A 23698-nucleotide genomic window follows, 5' to 3' on the forward strand; every position below is an offset into this window, starting at 1 on the left:
ATACAACATTGTTGGAACCACTATTCCTTCAAACATACCCATTTTTGCTTTCCGAGATAATGTTCTTGACTTCCACACATTCTTCAAGGCTCCCAGGATTTTCACCCCCTCCCCCACCCTATGATCCACTTCCGCTTCCATGGTTCCATCCGCTGCCAGATCCACTCCCAGATATCTAAAACACTTTACTTCCTCCAGTTTAACTCCATTCAAACTTACCTCCCAATTGCCTTGACCCTCAACCCTACTGTACCTAATAACCTTGCTCTTATTCACATTTACTCTCAGCTTTCTTCTTTCACACACTTTACCAAACTCAGTCACCAGCTTCTGCAGTTTCTCACATGAATCAGCCACCAGCGCTGTATCATCAGCGAACAACAACTGACTCACTTCCCAAGCTCTCTCATCCCCAACACACTTCATACTTGCCCCTCTTTCCAAAACTCTTGCATTCACCTCCCTAACAACCCCATCCATAAACAAATCAAACAACCATGGAGACATCACACACCCCTGCCGCAAACCTACATTCACTGAGAACCAATCACTTTCCTCTCTTCCTACACATACACATGCCTGTGTATGTCTGTGTATTCTCACATACATTCTTCAAAGCAAACGCCTGATCCACACATCCTCTACCACTTCTGAAACCACACTGCTCTTCCCCAATCTGATGCTCTGGACATGCCTTCACCCTCTCAATTAATACCCTCCCATATAATTTCCCAGGAATACTCAACAAACTTATACCTCTGTAATTTGAGCAATCACTTTTATCACCTTTGCCTTTGTACAATGGCACTATGCAAGCATTCTGCCAATCCTCAGGCACCTCCCCATGAGTCATACATACATCAAATAACCTTACCAACCAGTCAACAATACAGTCACCCCCTTTTTTAATAAATTCCACTGCAATACCATCCAAACCCACTGTCTTCCCAGATTTCATCTTCCGCAAAGCTTTTACTACCTCTTCTCTCTTTACCAAATCATTCTCCCTAACCCTCTCAATTTGCACACCACCTCAACCAAAACACCCTACATCTGCCACTCTACCATCAAACATATTCAACAAACCTCCAAAATACCCACTCCATCTCCTTCTCACATCACCACTACTTGTTATCACCTCCCCATCAGCCCCCTTCACTGATGTTCCCATTTGTTCCCTTGTCTTACACACTTTATTTACCTCCTTCCAAAACATCATTTTATTTTCCTTAGAATTTAATGGTACTCTCTCACCCAAACTCTCATTTGCGCTCTTTTTCACCTCTTGCACCTTTCTCTTGACCTCCTACCTCTTTCATACATGTATGAATTATGTACATGTGTATATATGTATATGTCTGCGTGTGTATATATATGTATATGTTGAAATGTAAAGGTATGTGCGTATGCGGACGTGTATGTATATACATGTGTATGTGGGTGGGTTGGGCCATTCTTTCCTCTGTTTCCTTGCACTACCTCGCTAACGCAGGAGACAGCGACAAAGTATAATAACAAAATAATAATGTCTGTGTATGTATATCTATGTATACATGGAAATGTATAGATATATATATGTGTGTGTGTGGGCGTGTATGTATATACATGTGTATGTGGGTCGGTTGGGCCATTCTTTCATCTATTTCCTTGTGCTACCTCACTAACGCGGGAGACAGCGACAAAGTATAATAAAGAAAAATAGATACTCATCCCTCCTTTGCTGAACTTCCACCGGTACATTCCTTGCTAGCAGTGTATCATATGCCTTTCTTCCCTCCCACAGCATTTCTAATCTCATCCATCCACCATGCATTTCCGTTATTATTCTTATGTCTTACAATCTTGTATCTAACTACTAATTCTACAACCTTTAATTGCCTTTCTCTGAATATTTTGAACATAGTTACAAATGCATCCTTAAGTTACTGCACTTTCATCTAAACTTTCTGTCACCCTTTTTTTCATACTCCTTGCATTCTTTCATATTCATCTTCTCACTTGACAGCACTTTTACTTTTCATTCTTACTTACACCACATCTCCACTTTTCTGAGTTCCTCACTTCCACAAGAACTGCAAAATGGTCAGTCTCCAAAGAATCTTCTTACAGCTTTAGCATCCAGCACAGCCCTTCTCAATCTTTCATCCACTGCCACATGGTCACTCAAACCCATTTGTTCTTTTCTTCCATCATTTCTCATTGATGTATACCAGGGAATCATCTTATGCTGAAAAAAGATGTTTGCAAGGAATAAACCCATCTTAGCAGATATATCTAATAGATAATTTCAATTCTCATTTACTCCAAGCACTCCCTATTTACCAACTATGTGACAAACTCAATCACATCCCACCTTCACATTCATATCACCCATTACAACACCTTTCTCTTCTTCACTAAACCAGTTATAGAGTCATTTATAATTCTTTAGAAATGTTTCATTTCATCCCTACCTTGCAGTCTTAATATTTACAGGTGCATGTACACATACCCATGGATACTTCATAATTCTAATCTTTCCTTCGCTCTCACTATTCTTGATATATTTCATCCATGCTCTGTAACATCAAAGTGCCAAGCAACGGAAAAGGAGCAAACATCACAAGAAAGGAGACCAAGAACAAACATTGAACTACAGACCAGTTTCATTAGTGAGTTTGGTGTGTAAGGTTCTACAAAAGATTAGGAGAAAGAAAGTGGATGACCTTCTAAGGATGAGAAATTTTCTTAACAGAAGACAACACAGGTTTAGGAAAAAGAAGTCGTATAACTAACCTCGTAGAGTTCTACGAAAGAGTGGGCTCAGTCCTGAACAAAAAGTAAGAGTGGGTGGATTTTCTGTATCTGACCTGCTAGAAAGCATTTAACACATATTGAACAGCATGGAAGGCTGATTAAGAGGCTGAACCACTAGGCAGGAATTAGGGAGTAACTTTGATGAAAAATATTAGATTATCTCTGTGGGTGGAACAAGGGACACATGTTTGAGTGGCCTTTTCCAAATGAGTTGATGTGATTAGCATAGTGTCACAGAGTTCTTTCTTTTTTGATTTATGTTAAAGTCTTGCCTGAAGGTATGCAATACTATCTGAATTTGTTAGCAGATGATGCAAAGGTTATGAGAGAGATGAAAAGCGAGGAGCATTCTATCAGTTTACAAAGGGACCTAAAGAGATTTCAAAGTAGGTCCGAAACATGACTGACATAATTCAACCTGAGCAAAGTAAAGTAGTGAGGATGGGACAAAGCAAAAGATGGCCTTAATGTGACTCTTATCTAAGAGGAAATAATCTTCTGGATTGAGTGTCAAAAGGACATGGGAGTGAGCATCATCCCTAACCTGTTGCTTAAGTCATATAAAATGGCTAAGGAGACAAACCATCTGCAGGCAAATATCACAAGAGCACTCAAGTATATGGGTGAATAAATGTTTAACAAATTTTTTCATATCCCACAGAAGGCCAAAACTAGTTTGTGCCTCTCATGTTTGGTCATCACAGATAAAGAAGCACAAAGAGCTCATAGAGAATGTCCAAAGGAAGACAACAAAAATGGTACCAGAATTAAGAGAACTAAGTTACAGGGAAAAGCTGGAGGCTATAAATTTACCCAACCTGGGTGAGACAAGTGTTAGGGATGACCAGATCAAATCTTTTAAGTTTTTTAAAGAGATCAACAATGGACAGTTGTTCAAGAAACATATGGATAGAGCAAGCAGGGGACATAATATGAAATTAAGTAAGAAACTTGATAATGAGGATGTAAAGAAATACTTTTATAGTATAAGAGTTGTGAATGAATGGAACAGATTGACTGAAGACATAGATAATGCAGACATCATACAATAATCTAAGATGGTGTATGACAGTAGAGAAAGTTCAAGAGTGCTTTCTCTCTCTCCATACAGCAGAATTAGGTAATTACAAATATGTCATTTTGGAACTGTTTTTTCAAGAACAGAAGAACGTTTTTAGATATTCCTCACAAGCTTCTTGCTTAATTTCATGTTGCGGCCTCTTTGCATCTTTCAGGCTAACCACTTCTGACATCCTCAAACTGGTTTAAAACTTAATGACTGTGATCATGTCACCCCTTATTCTTCTCTCTTCCATAACAGATAAATCTATAGCCACAAACCTTTCACTGTTCTCACTTCTCTTAATTCTCATCTCACTGTAACTCATCTCTCTTAATTTTAATACCATCTTTTTGCTCTTCTCTGGATCTCCTCTGTTAATTCTTTGTGCTTCTTTAAGTGTGGTGACCAAACTTGAGATGCACATACCAATTTTGGCTGAAAGTGAAAAATTTGCTGAAAATTTCTTTACCCATGTTCTTAAATGCAATTCTAAAATTTGTAAGCAAACACCTCTTTCAACAGGTTAGATACAATGTTAGCTCCCATGTTTCTCTCATATATAGACTCCTTATGCTTACTGCCTTTGAGATAACATTCTTATTGAGGCCCTCTTTCACCATCTCTCATTCTCATTACAGATTCTCCTTGACATACATTTGAGTTCCATTCTGACCAACCGGTTGTATCTCAAAATGGACATGTCGGACATATGTCAGCATGGCATATAGAATTCATGTATCTGTACAGCATTCTTTTATCCTAATCAATTTCCATTAGAATTATCTAATTTTTTATAGACCAGCTCTATCATATGATTCTGTAGTTTCTTCTGACCTTTTATCTAAGATTCTTAAGTTCAAAGATTGTTTCACCCAAACTTTCAATAAACTTTTTGGCAGCTCCTTCATCAGCACTTACTGCTTCAACTGTGACTCAAACATTGTGCAAGCTATATCTTTTAAATCTAGTGAACCAATTATGACTTGTGAAGTTCTCGATGCAATCCTCTCCCACTTACGCCTTCAAAATCTCAAAAAGACTTCTAGCCTTTGCCTGAATTGTTAGTAAGCTGAGTGGTATCAGCAAGTTTTCCATTTCAGGGATGGGCCCTTGTCATTGCTTTGTTATTATTGTAGACTTCATATTTGCTGAACTGTTCACTGCTTTATGTAATTTTTCTTTATCCTTTAAAACTGTGTAGACTGTTGAATGGGATAACAACAGATCACATGGAATCACACTGACTTTTTTTCCTCCTTCATATTGGGTGATTACCTTCTTTTTCAATTCCAAATCAAGCGTCTTCCTCAGTTTATTACCAACATGTGATGGTTTTTTCATCTGGCTCGTCATGTTCTTTGGGGTTTAATACAAAAATTGTTTAATCCAGCAAAAAAATTTATTAGATTCACTTGAATAATGTGCACTTACTGAATGGTATCAGAGATAGATCCTGTGATGTACACAATGCCGGGATCATCTGACATTCACTATCACATGCACACAGCCGTTAGCAATAGCGGACATATGGTCAAGTGTAATCTTTATATTTAAGTATATTCTTTTAGTCTATATTTTTTCTGGTCGTATGTACAAATAGTCGAAAGTTGCATAGGTCGTAATGTGGGAAGCATCTGTACTTTGTATTCACTGAGGTTGAATGTCATCAACTATGTATTATGCCAACTGTGGAGATTGTGAAGGTTCCCTTTTAAGTTGATGCAGCCTCATTACTTTTTACTTCCTTAATGTATGACCTCAGCACCATCTACATACATATTCTGGTAGGAATCTGGTCCTTCCAGCAAGTCATTTACATCTATCATGAGCACTTGTCTTAGGGCTGAACCCTCCAGCAGGCCACTGATGACCCCCCAACCCATTTTCAGAGGACTCTTCTGATATGTATCCATTTTTCCCTTCCACTATGAACAGTTTCTAGTCACTGAAGGAGTCTCTCCCTTATTCCTGCCTGCAAACCATGTTAATTACCAATCTCTTGTGTGATATAGTGTCAAATGCTTTCTGGCAGCTCAGATCCATGAAATCCACCTAACTTTTTTTTGTCTAAACAGGTATCCCTTTTTCAAAGAAGTCTGAAAGGTTTGTTAGACAATGGCTCCTTTCCTGGAATCCATTCTGTCTCTCACTTATGTAGTTTCTCCTTTGCAAGCAGTCATCCAATTGTTGCTTTGTCTTCTTCCAGTATTCTACAGACCACATTTGTCGAAGAGATCAGACTGTATATCAGCAAATCAATGCAACTTCCATCATTTTTTTATGCTGAAGGCTCCAGTCATGGACATAAGTCCACATCAAGGCCGGGCCTTAATTGAGTAATAAAGAGCATTATGAAACAGAAAGAGAAAAGACAAGGGAAAGTATTTGTGAATTTCGGAGGAAGTGAAAGACTTGTCTTTTGGAATGTGCGAGGTCATAGTTATTGTGAAAAACATGAGAAGGCAGAGTGTTCCAAAACTTCGACATGTAGGGAAAGAAGCAGGTTTTAAAACGGCCCACCCTTGAGTTGCTGATGACCACACAATAATCATGTGATGTAGCAGCTTTCTGAGTATTGCATGGTCTAGGTAGTGGTGAGGGCACACAAGCATCCAGCTTTCAGGAGCAGAATCAAAGTAATACCTATAGAAGAGGGAAAGTGAACCAACATTGCAGTGTAGGGAAAGGGGGTAAAGTATGAAAGTTAGCCTGGGACAGTTTATAAGTTGGACCACTTTCGACTTAACTCTATCAAGTAAGGATGCAGAGCTAGAACCACCCCAGATGTGAGAGCAGTATTCCATACAAGGATGAATCAATCCCTTGTATAAAGGGAGCAACTGTTCAGATGAGAAGTTTTGACATTCAAAGAGGACACCCAGTTTTTGACAGGCACACTTACCTACTCATGTAATGTGGGATTTCCAAGAAAGAGTGGATGTTACAGTAACACCAAGTATGTTCATTGAGTCAAGAGGTGGAATTACAAAACTGTCAATGGAAAGATGAGAGTTGTGAGGACTTTTTGATAGAGAGATGGGTATAAATTGGGTTTAGGAGGCATTAAAAACAGTTATGACATCTGCCCTCTTCCACTTCCTTGGAACTTTACCCTCCCCCAGTGTTGCCAACTTAAAATTTCAAATGCGCTAGATTTGTCCCTAAAAGTTGCTAGAATGTCACTAAACTCTTCATTAAAAGTTGCTAAACAGTATCACCCCCCCCCCCACCTTTTCATATGACTGTAGTTGTGCTATAGTGACACTTTAAACTGAATGCATAACAAATATTATAGATCAATGGTTTTATCATAACCTCTGAATAAACAATGATGCTTAGATTGTAATAAGCACACTTACCATTCTCAATGATAACTGCAGCTGTCTTCTTCCTCATAGTCATCAATTGTATAAAGAGGACTACTGCTGGAAGCTTGTGATACGCTTGCTTAACTGCACCAATTTTTCTTTAAATATCACTGGGTATCTTGTAGTTTGCACAGCAGATGTTATATCTCTTTAACCCATATTTTATGGCAAGAATTGCTTTAAGTGTTGACAGCATCATTTTATTGTACAACCTTGATTTCACCAAATTCATATTGCTAAATGTGTGCTCTCTGTCAGCATTGGAATTTGGCAAATATAATGCAGGGAGAAACATTTCAGATAGACTTGGGTATGAATTTTCACCTGCAGCGTCTCTGTAGTTTGCTACTTCTGACCAGAAATTTGATGAGCTAGATCCTTCTGTCTAGACTACATGATGCAATTTCTTCCACTGGAAATCAGTTTAAGTAAGGGAACTTGCATCCTCCATAAACAACTTTGCCAACTCAATTATATCAGGTTGGATGGGCTTCAAATATTCATCAACACTCAAAAGTGAATTCAACTGCAGCACAAGAATATTGTCGAGTAGGCATTGGCGAAGTTGTTATATCAATTAAATGACGAACTTTATGTGACTTTTATCTGTAGGAGAATATTTGCCCTCAGCAAGTTCCTTCTCAAGGTCAACACCCATGTAAGATCTCGGATTCAAATGCTCTTTGATCACTTTGCAAAGCATCATTTTCTTTCCTGGGACTAATATCTTTGATCCTAAGATATCAATTGATAAAACTAGATCTCTCAGCAATTTTGCTGGGTTCTGCATTTCTGCTTGAAAATTCTTGTTGACAGCTTGTACCTCTCCAAGTACTGGTTTGAGAAATAAGAGAATTGCATGATTTTGTTTGTCATTAAAACACTGAATACAACAGCTCTGCTGTGTAACTGTTCTACCGACCTTGCTAGTTGGAAACGTGTTTTAAGCTCAATCTACTGTGTCAGCATTCCCACCATGGCACACTTGATAGATAACCACCTAATCTGACTGAACTGCACTAATTTCAGGGATGGTAAACCATAATTGATTGTTTCATAGAACTATTTCTATCTAATCTGACGTAAAGATGACTGGGAAAACCAGTCCTATGTCTCTTTGACCATAATATCTAATTTTCATGGCAATGTTTCACATGCAGCTTTTGAAACAGATAGTTGAGCAGAATGGCACACACATCTAATTAGCTGCAGATGGGGTACTTCAGCTTACAATCTTCCAAACACTCCATTGTTAATCCCAGTTATTACAGAGGCATCATCTGTTACAAGTGCTAGTAGGTTTTGCATTTCTAAGCCATTCTTATGAAGTGAGATTTTGACTGCTTTACAAACTGACTCTTTTAGTTCAACTAGATTCAAAAATGTCACAACAATGCACTTCAGCAAACTTGAGTAGTATCTAATGACAATTCCCAGCATCTATGAAACAACATCATTACTCTCATCAATAATCAAACTAAATTTTCTGTCGCCAATATCATATTTCAAGTCTTCAATGAAATCTGGAGCAAGGACATTGCAAATTATACCTGAGCACTTCGATCTTTTCAATAATAATTCACTACCAGCCTTACTGTCACTGAAACACATGCTGCGCACTTCACTTAAGTGATCCTCCACATGAATAGAGCAATGCTCTGCCACAAACATGGATAGAGTTCCTTCAGCTTTCTTTGATTCACTGACTTTTTTGCATAGTAAGACAGTTTGTCTCTGTGTATTGAATGGCTTCTTCACTTTTCTATGTTTGTTGATGTTTCTGTGCTTCTCTAAGTTACAAATTCTGGCAAACAGTACTTACAATATTTGTAAAATCTTTTTTTTTTTTTTTTTTTATCACCAGGGGCCTCAAACAGCTAGTTTTTAAACCTATCACCTTTGAGCCAATCATTGCAGAAACGTTGAGTACCCTGAGTCTTGCCTATTTTCAACTGCTTGTAAAAGCATGACCAAAATGAAGGAAGCAATGAGACTTGTTACTCCTTGATTCATGATAATGGAATACTGGTGACTGAGACTGAGTGGAAGAGAATCAATTGCCAAAAAGACAGGTACTGGACATGTCTACGATGTAACCAGTCTAGCCATACAGAATTTAAGAAACTATATAATTTATGTAACTGATGTAATTTATGCATTATGATATCTATTTCTAACTTATAGAATTCAATAGAAATACAAAAATTGTCGCTAGGTATTTAAAAAAATTTATACATTTTTGCTGTCACTAACCGCTGAAAAAAAGTTGCTAGAATGAGTTGAATATCTCTACTACATCTACCAACAAAGTTGCTAAATTCTTGGAGCTTAAGTGTCTCAAAACTGTGAAAACATCTGAACTTTCATTCAGCTCATTGTATATCATTACATACATCCACTACAACTCTCCCCTCTGAATCCCTTTGCCTGATTAGCAGCTCTTTAATCGAAAATCAGTACCTGATGAATTTTTTCCAAAAAGTTCTGGGTTATCACCTCCTGAGTCCACAATATTTCTTTAACGTTCCACTGTTACTCCTTCTTAGCCTACAATACTCATTCCTTGTGGCCTTTTACCTTTCAATGTTGGCTGGATAGGACATCATCTACATCTTTTTGACATCTTTTACTTAGCCACTACTCTATTATTTTCTTTATCCATCCCTCTGTATTTGAAGCTAACAGCATCCGTGCTCCTCCTCCTTCACTGTACATTTCACAAAATTCTTCACAACAATGATCTGTATTATGTCCATTGAATTCCATTTCCCAATCTATATTCCCACAGAAAATGTGTAGTTCTGGGTAGCTTTCATGATTATATATATCCTCTATGAATTTGGTTTCATTTCTGTTCTTTTATGTCTTCATTTACCACATAATCAAACTCAATTAAATGATAGTTATTTCTTATTAGTGTATCATATACAATACCAGTTTCCAAGTTTCTACATATGAAAATGAGATTCAGTAATGACAGTGTATCAGTTCCTCTGATTCTTGAATGCACACTGTCATAGAGGTACAGGAATTTTCCTATACACACACTATGAACAATGACATAGAGGTACAGGAAATTTTCCTATACACACTCTATGAACTTGTGTATCCATAAGAATCCATTTACAAAGGCCTATGTACCTGATCCACCCTGGTAAACTGGGAATGAAATAATGATTATAGATAAAGGTACAAAATTGTGGAATGAGATAGCTAGTTAAACTTACCTTCCAAGAGATGTTAACTGGAAAGCAAACAGAATCTCAAACTGCTGGCAACAGGATGAGGTTGCAGTGATGTGAAAAATATTAATAAGAAAAATCAAGGCATTAATAACAATGCTAAAGTAAACATCAAAGCACAAAGAGGAAAACCGCAAAGTTGCAAGAGGGGAAGACTGAAAAGTTTAACCAACTCTAAGAATACTCAAACTCTACAGAATATCAATAGTACTCGTCAGAAAACAGTATTACATAAGGAGTACTGCATCAAGAATTTTCCTTATGAATTATGTAATTTTTTCAATTTTCTTTATACTAATATTCTCCATGATATAAAATCAGTTTTCTCTTTCAATTGTTACAAAGTTTTCTATGCTATAATGAGTAGTCTAGTGATGTGTTCTATCTACTACAGTGTAATGCATAGAGTTGCTGACTTCATATGAACTGATCTGGGTTCTCCCCAGTGTGGTTTAAAGCTAGTAGTTTCTTCTTCCTTTGACTGGCAGATAAATGAATGCCAACTCTGGCTTTAACAGGCCTAGCTAGTTACACCTTTTAAATTGGCTTACTTTTTCCAAGACATGTCCAAGTTTGACAGCAAGCTCTGCCTGACAGACTTAATAAGCTTACTTTATTTTAATGACATTTTTTGCAAGCACAATGTGCTTGTGTGAAAATAGGTGATGCTAATTTTTGTTATTTGAAAATTGGGACATGATTCCTTACTCATCAGCAAAGCCTGGTAAGCTTACAAACCAAAGATCATTTAAGCTTTAGGGGTCACAGTGACAGAATACTGGTTATCAAACATAACTATCTTCCAGAATCATTACAGCCACTTATACATACCGGAGAAACACCTAAGCTGTTGAAGGCAACTTCCTCTTGGAGCAATTCAGGGGATGCGTGGCCTCGCGTGATAACCAAGGAGTTGCCTACCAAGTCCAGGAAGAGTATTGTACGTGGGGTAAGCGCTGCCACAGTTGTCTCCCCAGAGTGGGCCATTGCTGTCACCATCCCCGCTTTCAGTTCAGCATGTGCAATGTGGGCACCTATAATGGCATTCAGGTTGGGTATATATCATCTCTTAACTATATTATAATTTTTCACATATCTTTTCTTTAAAACTGATGATCTTGACACTACAATCCTTCAATGGAATACTTATATATCTTACATTCCAGCTCCTCTTACTTAACTGATACTACTTAACTTCTATTTCAAATAAAATACTTTTTATCCCTTTACCTTCTGTCCCCTCACATTCCCTTACTCAGAGTCTGCCTTCTCACTCTCATTGTATCACTTCCATAAAATGTTTTCTACTTCCACACTAACAAAACCCTCTGTGTTTGCATCATTATTTCCATTATTAAGCAACTGTTATCTTCATCCTTTCAGTGAATTTCAGACAATAACAGAAATAAATAAAGTTTTTCATGACTAACTTTACCCCTCATCAACTCATTCATTTCAAGTCTTCTCACAAACAGCTTCTACTCATATATATTTCATCTATCATACTTAATCGCTGTTTCCCATGTCAGCGAGGTAGCACCAGGAAAAAGGAAAGGAACCTGGATGTTTTGGCTCTTGAGTGAAACGAATCTCAAGGGTAAAGGGGAAGAGTGGTTTGGGAATGTTTTGGGAGTAAAGTCAAGGATTGGTGAGAGGACAAGGGCAAGGGAAGGAGTAGCACTACTCCTGAAACAGGAGTGGTGGGAGTATGTGATAGAGTGTAAGAAAGTACACCCTAGATTGCTATGGGTAAACCTGAAAGTGGATGGAGAGAGATGGGTGATTATTGGTGCCTATGCACTTGGGCATGAGAAGAAAGATCATGAGAGGCAAGTGTTTTGGGAGCAGCTGAGTGAGTGTGTTAGTAGTTTTGATGCACAAGACCGGCTTATAGTGATGGGTGATTTGAATGCAAAAGTAAGTAATGTGGCAGTTGAGGGAATAATTGGTGTACATTGGGTGTTCAGCATTGTAAATGGAAATAGTGAAGAGCTTGTAGATTTGTGTGCTTAAAAAGGACTGGTGCTTGGGAATACCTGGTTTAAAAAGAGAGATACACATAAGTACACTTATGTAAGTAGGGGAGATGGCCAGAGAGCATTATTGGATTACATGTTAATTGATAGGCCCACGAAAGAGAGACTTTTAGATGTTAATGTGCTGAGAGGTGCAACTGGAGGGATGTCTGATCATTATCTTGTGGAGGCAAAGGTGAGGAATTGTAGAGGTTTTCAGGAAAGAAGAGAGAATGTTGGGATGATGAGAGTGGTGAGAGTAAGTGAGCTTGGGAAATAGACTTGTGTGAGGAAGTACCAGGAGAGACTGAGGGCAGAATGGAAAAAGGTGAGAGCAAAGGACGTAAGGGGAGTGGGGGAGGAATGGGATGTATTTAGGGAAGCAGTGATAGCTTGCTCAAAAGATGCTTGTGGCATGAGAAGCGTGGGAGGTGGGCAGATTAGAAAGGGTAGTGAGTGGTGGGATGAGGAAGTATGATTATTAGTGAAAGAGAAGAGAGAGGCATTTAGACATGTTTTGCAGGGAAATAGTGCAAATGAGTGGGAGATGTATAAAAGAAAGAGTCAGGAGGTAAAGAGAAAGATGCAAGAGATGAAAAAGAGGGCAAATCAGAGTTGGGGTCAGAGAGTATCATTAGATTTTAGAGAGAGTAAAAAGATGTTTTGAAGAAGGTAAATAAAGTGCATAAGACACTCCCAAACCACTCTTATCCCTTTACCCTTGAGCTTTGTTTCACTCAGAGCCAAAACATCTAGGTTCCTTTCCTCAAACATACTACCCATATTTTTTATTTATTATTTATTATACTTTGTCATTGTCTCCCACGTTAGTGCTTTACCTCAAGGGAAAAAGACGAAAGAATGGCCCAACCCACCCACATACACATGTATATACATACACGTCCACACACGCACATATACATAACTATACATTTCAACGTATACATATATATACATACACAGACATATACACATATACACATGTACACAATTCACTCCTGCTGCCTTTATTCATTCCTGTCAACATCCCACCACACATGAAATGACACCCCCCTCCCCCCACACACGTGCAAGGTAGCGCTAGGATAAGAAAACAAAGGCCACATTAATTCACACTCAGTCTCTAGCTGTTATGTATAATGCACTGACACCACAGCTCCCTTTCCACATCCAGGCCCCTCAAAACTTTCCATGGTTTACCCCAGACGCTTCAAATGCCCTGGTTCAATCCATTGACAGCACGTTGACCCCGGTATGCCACATCATTCCAATTCACTCTATTCCTTGCACGCCTTTCACCCTCCTTCATGATCAGGCCACGATCGCTCAAAATCTTTTTCACTCCATCTTTCCACCTCCAATTTGGTCTCCCACTTCTCGTTCCCTCCACCTCTGACACATATATCCTCTTGGTCAATCTTTCCTCACTCATTCTCTCAATGTGACCACACCATTTCAATACACCCTCTTCTGCTCTCTCAACCACACTCTTTTTATTACTACACATCTCTCTTACCCTTTCATTACTTACTCGATCAAACCACCTCCCATCACATGTCCTCAAACATTCCATTCCAACACATTCACCCTCCACAAAACCCTATCTATAGCCCACGCCTCGCAACCATATAAAAGTGTTGGGACCACTATTCCTTCAAACATACCCATTTTTGCTTTCTGAGATAGCATTGCTTTCTGAGATAATGTTCTCGCCTTCCACATATTTTTCAATGCTCCCAGAACCTTCGCCCCCACCTCCACCCTATGATTCACTTCTGCTTCCATGCTTCCATCCACTGCCAAATCCACTCCAAGATATCTAAAACACTTCACTTCCTCCAGTTTTTTCCATTCAAACTCACCTCCCAATTGACTTGTCCCTCAACCCTACTGTACCTAATATCCTTGCTCTTATTCACATTTACTCTCAGCTTTCTTCTTTCACACACTTTACCAACTCAGTCACCAGCTTCTGCAGTTTCTCACCCGAATCAGCCACAAGCGCTGTATCATCAGCGAACAACAACTGACTCATTTCCCAAGCCCTCTCATCCACAAAAGACTGCATACTTGCCCCTCCCCCTAAAACTCTTGCATCCACCTCCCTAACAACTCCATCCATAAACAAATTAAAAAACCATGGAGACATCACGCATCCCTGCCACAAACCGACATTCACTAAGAACCAATCACCTTCCTTTCCTACTCGTACACATTCCTTACATCCTTGATAAAAACTTCTCACTGCTTCTAGCAATTTGCCTCCCAAACCATATACTCTTACTCTTAATACCTTCGACGGAGCATCTCTATTAACTCTATCATATGCCTTCTCCAGATCCATAAATGCTACATACAAATCCATCTGTTTTTCTAAGTATTTCTCACATACATTCTTCAAAGCAAACACCTGATCCACACATCCTCTACCACTTCTGAAACCACACTGCTATTCCCCAGTCTGATGCTCTGTACATGCCTTCACCCTCTCAGTCAATACCCTCCCATATAATTTCCCAGTAATACTCAACAAACTTATACCTCTTTAATTTGAACACTCATCTTTATCCCATTTGCCTTTGTACAATGGCATTATGCATGCATTCCGCCAATCCTCAGGCACTTCACCATGAGCCATACATACATTGAATATCCTCACCAACCAGTCAACAACACAGTCACCCCGTTTTTTTTAATAGATTCCACAGCAATACCATCCAAACCTGCTGCCTTGCCGGCTCTCATCTTCCGCAAAGCTTTCACTACCCCTTCTCTGTTTTCCAAATCATTCTCCCTGACCCTTTCACTTTGCACACCACCTCGACCAAAACACCCTATATCTGCCACTCTATCACCAACACATTCAACAACCTTCAAATACTCACTCCATCTCCTTCTTACATCACCATTACTTGTTATCACCTCCCCATTAGCCCATCACTAATGTTCCCATTTGTTCCCTTGTCTTACGCACTTCATCTACCTCCTTCCAAAACATCTTTTCATTCTCCCTAAAATTTAATGATACTCTGTCACCCTAACTCTCATTTGCCCTCTTTTTCACCTCTTGCACCTTTCTTTTGACCTTTTGCCTCTTTCTTTTATACATCTCCCAATCCTTTGCACTATTTCCCTGCAAAAATCATCCAAATGCCTCTCTCTTTTCTTTCACTAATAATCTTACTTCTTCATCCCATCACTCACTACCCTTTCTAATCTGCCCACTTCCCACGCTTCTCATGCCACAAGCATCTTTCACGCAAGCCATCACTGTTTCCTTAAATACATCGCATTCCTCCCCCATTCCCCTTATGTCCTTTGCTCTCACCTTTTTCTATTTTGCACTCTGTCTCTCCTGGTACTTCCTCACACAAGTCTCTTTCCCAAGCTCACTTACTCTCACCACTCTCTTCACCCCAACATTCTCTCTTCTTTTCTGAAAACCTCTACAAATCTTCACCTTTGCCTTCATAAGATAACAATCAGACATCCCTCCAGTTGCACCTCTCAGCACATTAACATCCAAAAGTCTCTCTTTCACACACCTATCAATTAAAACATAATCCAATAATGCTCTCTGGCCATCTCTCCTACTTACATACATATACTTATGTATATCTGTCTTTTTAAACCAGGTATTCCCAATCACCAGTCCTTTTTCAGCACACAAATCTACAAGCTCTTCACCATTTCCATATACAACACTGAACACCCAATGTACACCAATTATTCCCTCAACTGCCACATTACTCACCTTTACATTCAAATCACTCATCACTATAACCTAGTCTCATGCATCAAAACTGCTATAACCCTCACTCAGCTGCTCCCAAAACACTTGCCTCTCCATGATCTTTCTTCTTATGCCCAGGTGCATAGGCACCTATAATCACCCATCTCTCTCCATCCACATTCAGTTTTACCCATATCAATATAGGGTTTACTTTCTTACACTCTGTCACATACTCCCACAATTCCTGTTTCAGGAGTAGTGCCACTCCTTCCTTTGCTCTTGTCCTCTCACCAACCCCAGACTTTACTCCCAAAACATTCCCAAACCACTCTTCCCCTTTACCCTTGAGCTTCCTTTCACTCAGAGCCAGAACATCCAGGTTCCTTTCATCAAACATACTACCTTTTTCTCCTTTATTCTCATCTTGGTTACATCCACACAATTTAGATACCCCAATCTCTGCCTTCGAGGAGGATGAGCACTCCCCGCGTGACTCCTTCTTCTGTTTCCCCTTTTAGAAAGCTAAAACACAAGGGGGGGAGGTTTTCTAGCCACCTGTTCCCATCCTCTTTAGTTGCCTTCTACAGCACGCGAGGAATGCGTTGTAAGTATTCTTTCTCCCCTATCTCCTATACACACATACATATTAATACTTGCTTGTCTTCATCCATTCTTGCTGCTACCCCACCACACAGGAAATTATTATCCCCCCTTCAGCATGGTAGTGCAGAAAAAGACAAAAAAGACCACATTCGTTCACACTCAGTCTCTAGCTGTCATGTGTAATGCACCGAAACCACAGCTCCCTACCCATATCCAGGCCCCACAGACCTTTCCATGGTTTACCCAGATTCTTCAAATGCCCTGGTTCAGTCCCAGTATACCACATCGTTCCAATTCACTCTATTCCTTGCATGCCTTTAACCCTCCTGTATGTTCAGGCCCTGATCGCTCAAAGTCTTTTTCACTCTATCCTTCCAACTCTAATTTGGTCTCCCACTTCTCCTTGTTCCCTCACCTCTGACACATATATCCTCTTTGTCAATCTTTCCTCACTCATTATCTCCATATGTCCAAATAATTTCAACACACCTGTTTCTGCTCCCTCAACCACACGCTTATCATTACCACATATCTCTTTTACCATTTCTTTACTTACTCGATCAAACCACCTCACACCACATATTGTCCTCAAACATTTCATTTTCAACATATTCCACCCTCCTCTGTACAACCCTATCTATAGCCCATGCCTCGCAACCATATAACATTGTTGGAATTACTTTTCCCATTTTTGCTCTCCGAGATAAGGTTCTCTCCTTCCACACATTCTTCATAGCTCCAAAAACCTTCGCCCCCTCCCCATCCTGTGATTCACTTCTGCTTCCATGGTTCCATTCGCTGCTAAGTCCACTCCCAGATATCTAAAACACTTCACTTCCTCCAGTTTTCTCCATTCAAACTTACATCCCAATTAACTTGTCCCTCAACCCTACTAAACCTAATAGCCTTGCTCTTATTCACATTTACTCTCAACTTTCTCCTTTCACATACTTTTCCAAACTTGGTCCCCAATTTCAGCAGTTTCTCACTCAAATCAGCCACCAGAGTTATATCATCGGCAAAAAACAACTGACTCATTTCCTAGGCCCTCTCATCCCCAACAGACTGCATACTTGCCCCTCTCTCCAAAACTCTTGCATTTACCTCCCTAACAACCTCATCCATAAACAAGTTAAACAACCATGGAGACATCACACATCCATGCCACAGACCAACCTTCATGGGGAACCAATCACTCTCCTCTCTTCCTACTTGTACACATGCCTTACATCCTTGGTAAACACTTCTCACCTCTTCTAGCAGCTTACTTCCCACACGACATACTCTTAAGACCTTCCACAATGCATTTCTATCAACACTATTATATGCCTTCTCCAGATCCATAAATGCTGCATACGATTCCATCTGTTTTTCTAAGTATTTCTCATACACATTCTTCAGAGCAAACACATGATCCACACATCCTCTACAATTTCTTGAACCACATTACTCTTCCCCAGTCTGATGCTTTGTATATGCCTTCACCCTCTCAATCGATACCCTCCCGTGCAATTTCCCAGAAATACTCAACAAATTATGCCTGTGCAGTTTGAACACTCTCCTTTATCCCCTTTGCCTCTGTACAATAGCACTGGGCATGTGTTCCCCCAATCCTCAGGTACTTCACCCTGAGCCATACATACAATGAATATCCTTACCAATTAATCAATCAATCAACAATACAATCAACTCCTTTTTTTATATATTCCACTGCAATACTATTCAAACCCACCACCTTGCTAGATTTCATCTGCAAAGCTTTCACTACTACTTTCTTAATCAAACCATTCTCCCTGACCTTCTCACTTTGTATACCACCCTGACCAAAACATCCTACATCTGCCACTCTATAGTCAAACACATTCAACAAACCTTCAAAATACTCACTCCTCCTTCTCGCTTCATCACTACCTGTTATTACTTCCCCCTTTACCCCCTTCACCAATAATCCCATCTTTTTATTCTCCCTAAAATCTAATGATACTCTCTCATCTCAACTCTCATTTTTCAACCCTTGCACCTTCCTCTTGACCTCCTGTCACTTTCTTTTATACATCTCCCAGTCATTTGCACTCCATCCTTGTAAGTTTCGTCCAAATGCCTCTCTTTTCTCTCTCACTAATAACTTCACTTCTTCATGCCACTACTAGCAACCTTTTCTAATTTTCCAACCTCCCACCTTTCTCATGACACATGCATCTTTTGCATTTGCCACCATCGCTTCGCTAAACATATCCCATTCCCCTTATGCCATTTGCTCTGATATTTTGCCATTCTACACTCAATCTCTCCTGGTATTTCCTCGCACAAGTCTCCTTTCCAAGCTCACTTACTCTCACCACTCTCTTCTCCCCAACATTTCCACTTCTTTTTTGAAAATCTCTACAAATCTTCACCTTTGCCTCTAAAAGAGTGATCAGACATCCCTCCAGCTGCCCCTCTCAGCCCATTAACATCCATAAGTCTCTTTTTTACATGCCTATTAATTAACATGTAATCTAATAATGCCCTACTCCTACTCACATACGTATACTTAATTACATCATACTTTTTAAACCAGGTATTTCCAATGAAGTCTCTTTTCAGGACAGAAATCCACAAGCAATTCTCCATTTCCATTCACAACACTGAATACCTCATGCACACCAATCATGATCTTTCTTCTCATAACCAGGTGCATAAGCACCAATAATCACCCATCTCTCTCCATCCACTTACAGTTTTACCCACATCAATCTAGAATTTACTTTTTTACATTCTATCACACACTCCCAGATGTGGCCTCTCTTCATCTATTTCCTGTTGCTACCTTGCTAATAAAGTGGGTGGCAATGCTGTTCCCTGTGAGGTGGGGTGGCACCAAGAATTGATGAAAGTGAGTAAGTACTAATATCTACATGTGTATATACGTGTACATATGAATGTGAAACTGCACTTCAGTAGTTCATATAATCCTATCTAATATGTATTTCATCTATACTTGTGGCACATCTTTCGTGGAGACAATCCACCTCATCAAGTGCCAAATCTTAATGTTAAATAAAGTCATATGAACTACTGAAGTGCAATTTCACATTCATCTCGGACTAATGTGACAATCACATCTATGTTTAGTAAGTGTACATATATATATATATTTATTTATTTTGCTTTGTCGCTGTCTCCCGCGTTTGCGAGGTAGCGCAAGGAAACAGATGAAAGAAATGGCACAAACCACCCCCATACTCAATGTACACAAACACACGCCCACACACAAAAATATACATACCTATACATCTCAATGTACACATATATATACACACACAGACACATACATATATACCCATGCACACAATTCACACTGCCTGCCCCTATTCATTCCCATCGCCACCTCGCCACACATGGAATACCATCCCCCTCCCCCCTCATGTGTGCGAGGTAGCATTAGGAAAAGACAACAAAGGTCCCATTCATTCACACTCATTTCCAGCTGTCACGCAATAATGCCCGAAACCACAGCTCCCTTTCCACATCCAGGCCCCACACAACTTTCCATGGTTTACCCCAGATGCTTCACATGCCCTGATTCAATCCACTGACAGCACGTCAACCCCGGTATACCACATCGATCCAATTCACTCTATTCCTTGCCTGCCTTTCACCCTCCTGCATGTTCAGGCCCCAATCACTCAAAATCTTTTTCACTCCATCCTTCCACCTCCAATTTGGTCTCCCACTTCTCCTCGTTCCCTCCACCTCTGACACGTACATCCTCTTTGTCAATCTTTCCTCACTCATTCTCTCCATGTGACCAAACCATTTCAAAACACCCTCTTCTGCTCTCTCAACCACACTCTTTTTATTACTACACATCTCTCTTACCCTTTCATTACTTACTCGATCAAACCACCTCACACCACATATTGTCCTCAAACATCTCATTTCCAGCACATCCACCCTCCACCGTGCACAACCTTATCTATAGCCCATGCCTCTCAACCATATAACATTATTGGAACCACTATTCCTTAAAACAAACCCATTTTTCCTTTCCGAGATAATGTTCCCACCTTCCACACATTTTTCAACGCTCCCAGAACTTTCACCCCCTCCCCCACCCTGTGACTCACTTCCGCTTCCATGGTTCCATTCGCTGCCAAATCCACTCCCAGATATCTAAAACACTTCACTTCCTCCAGTTTTTCTCCATTCAAACTTACCTCCTAATTAACTTGTCCCTCTACCCTACTGTACCTAATGACATTGTTCTTATTCACATTTACACTCAGCTTTCTTCTTTCACACACTTTACTAAACTCAGTCACCAGTTTCTGCAATTTCTCACCCAAATCGGCCACCAGCGCTGTATCAATAGCGAACAACAACTGACTCACTTCCCAAGTCCTCTCATCCACAACAGACTGCATACTTGCCCCTCTCTCCAAAACTCTTGCATTCATCTCCCTAACAACCCAATCCATAAACAAATTAAACAACCATGGAGACATCGCGCACCCCTGCCCGAAACTGAGAACCAATCACTTTCCTCTCTTACTACTCGAACACATGCCTTACATCCTCGATAAAAAATTTTCACTGCTTCTAGCAACTTGCCTCCCACACCATATACTCTTAATACCTTCCACAAAGCATCTCTATCAACTCTATCATATGCATTCTCCAGGTCCATAAATGCTACATACAAATCCATTTGTTTTTCTAAGTATTTCTCACATACATTCTTCCAAGCAAACACCTGATCCACACATCCTCTACCACTTCTGAAACCACACTGCTCTTCCCCAATCTGATGCTCTGTACATGCCTTCACCCTCTCAATCAATACTCTCCCATATAATTTCCCAGGAATACTCAACAAACTTATACCTCTATAATCTGAACACTCACCCTAATCCCCTTCGCCCTTGTACAATCCTGAGGCACTTTACCATGAGCCAGTTGTATGTATGGATGGTTGTAAGTTGCACAGGTAGCAAACCGGGAGCATCTTATCGTTTTTATGTGTGTAAAGGAAGAGATTCTTGGTTTGAAAACTTACTTGGATTGTCATAATGGAACTTTTTGTGCCCTGTACAGTGCTTTCTTTTTGTACTATTTGTTTCTTTTAATATGAGTAGTTTTAAATCCCTAACTTTAATTTCATCCCTTAGCTTTACAATGGCATTTCCTGTGGATATAAAAGCATCGAAGGAGTTTCCTGCCTGGTGATCCAACTTCTTAATCAGCCCCTATACATCAAAAGAGCAAATACTTTCTAGCAGTCCAGACACAGACAGTCCACCCAGGCTTCCCTTTTGCCCAGGACTGAGTTCATTCTCGTGTAGAACTCTAAGAGGTTAGTTACACATAATCTCCATTCCTTAAATTCATGCTGTGTCTCACTTAGGAATTTTATCCTCTATAGATAGTAATCCACTTGCTTTCTAATAACTTTTTCCAGAACCTTACATACCACACTCGTTAGTGAGACCAATATGAGGCTCAACACCTGTTCCCACTCTCCTTTCTTCTACATAAATGCCCATCCCTCATTTCATTTAGGAATTATGTTCAGTGAAATCCTCACCCAAAGAGAAACTGGATATAGCAAACCACTGCACATATCTGCATAGCAGCAAACTTTGACAGCTAAAAGAATGACTGGTGGAAGCAAGCTCCTCGCAGAACAGCAAAATCACAGAGCGATCCCACATAAAGTGAGGGCTGGGTGTATGGTATAATGTTTCCCATTTTCATTCCCTTGGCACTTTTCTCTCTTCAGTGACATCTTAAGCAGTAATTCAAGTGGTTTATCTAGTGTATCTTCATACATATGTACAACATATAGTGAAATTTCATCAGGACCAAAAGTCTTCTTTGGATCAAATCCTTTTAGAATTGGTAATACCTTTTCCAGATATCTCAATAATTTTCAATACCTTCCCATTCCATCTCACTGGTGCTGGGGCTAGAGTGTTTTCCCTTGGGGAAAACTTTTGAACTTGTTACTCAGTTACTAACATATCCTTACATCAACAATTTTTCCATATGAATCCTTTAGCCTGATTAGCAATTCCTTGACCGATAACTGACTCCTGACTTTTTTTTGGAAAAGTTCTAAATTTTCTGCTATTTTGTCTACAATATTCTTTTCAAAGTTTCTTTTCTCTTCCTTTCTTATCCTGGTATACTTGTTCCTTGCTCTATTATACTTTACAAATGCTGGCAGGCTGCAGCACTGCACATCTCAAAGCTCCTTTGATTTATGACATCGTTCATTAAGTAATTCCATCCTCTTTCTTACTTTTACCTCTGTTTTTGAGGTCTGAGGTACCCATGCCTCTACTCCTTCATTTTAAATTTCACAGAACCTCCCCTCACAAAATCCTGGTTCCTAGCTACTGAACTCCATTTCCCAATCTGTGTTACCACAAAAATGATTGAGGTCAGTGTAGTTTCCACGATTATATCTCCTCTTTATAACCTATCTCACCTCTGCTCTTTTAATGTCCTTATTTATTGCATAGTCAAACCTGAGCACTACATGGTCAGTCTTTCCAACTAGTTATCAAATAAAATGTTCTTAAAATCCATGCTAGTAATGTGTGAAGATAAGACTGAGCAATGATGGAGTATCAGTTACCATGACTATCATGACTACTTATCACCATGAGAACCTAAATTCCCCTAGCCGTCTATCTCTTTATAAGTGTAATCTTCCATTATCAGTACTTTACCATCTTTAATCAAGAAAGTATTTCACTGCTTTATGTACCATCCTGACTGTCCCCTCATTGTTATCATTGTATATTTGTTCTAGAGTGTTGAAGTTTCTCTGAAGGATTATGTAATATGAACATCACTATGATCTTTCCTACAGTTACTCTTCCCATTATGTA

At 39.6% G+C, this 23698-nt stretch overlaps 1 protein-coding gene across 1 annotated transcript in view; it reads right to left on the reverse strand.

The window, feature by feature from the left end:
• The window catches only part of LOC139757912 (echinoderm microtubule-associated protein-like 6), a gene marked incomplete at its 5' end in the record, with an annotated part of 241329 nt that overhangs the window by 29146 nt on the left and 188485 nt on the right, over nt 1-23698 (reverse strand). Inside the window, 1 exon segment of the mRNA XM_071678858.1 lies at nt 11301-11503. Coding sequence (XP_071534959.1) covers nt 11301-11503 — 203 coding nt within the window.

This window comes from Panulirus ornatus, chromosome 28 (genome assembly GCF_036320965.1).
Source record: "Panulirus ornatus isolate Po-2019 chromosome 28, ASM3632096v1, whole genome shotgun sequence".
Taxonomy (NCBI): Eukaryota; Metazoa; Arthropoda; class Malacostraca; order Decapoda; family Palinuridae; genus Panulirus; species Panulirus ornatus.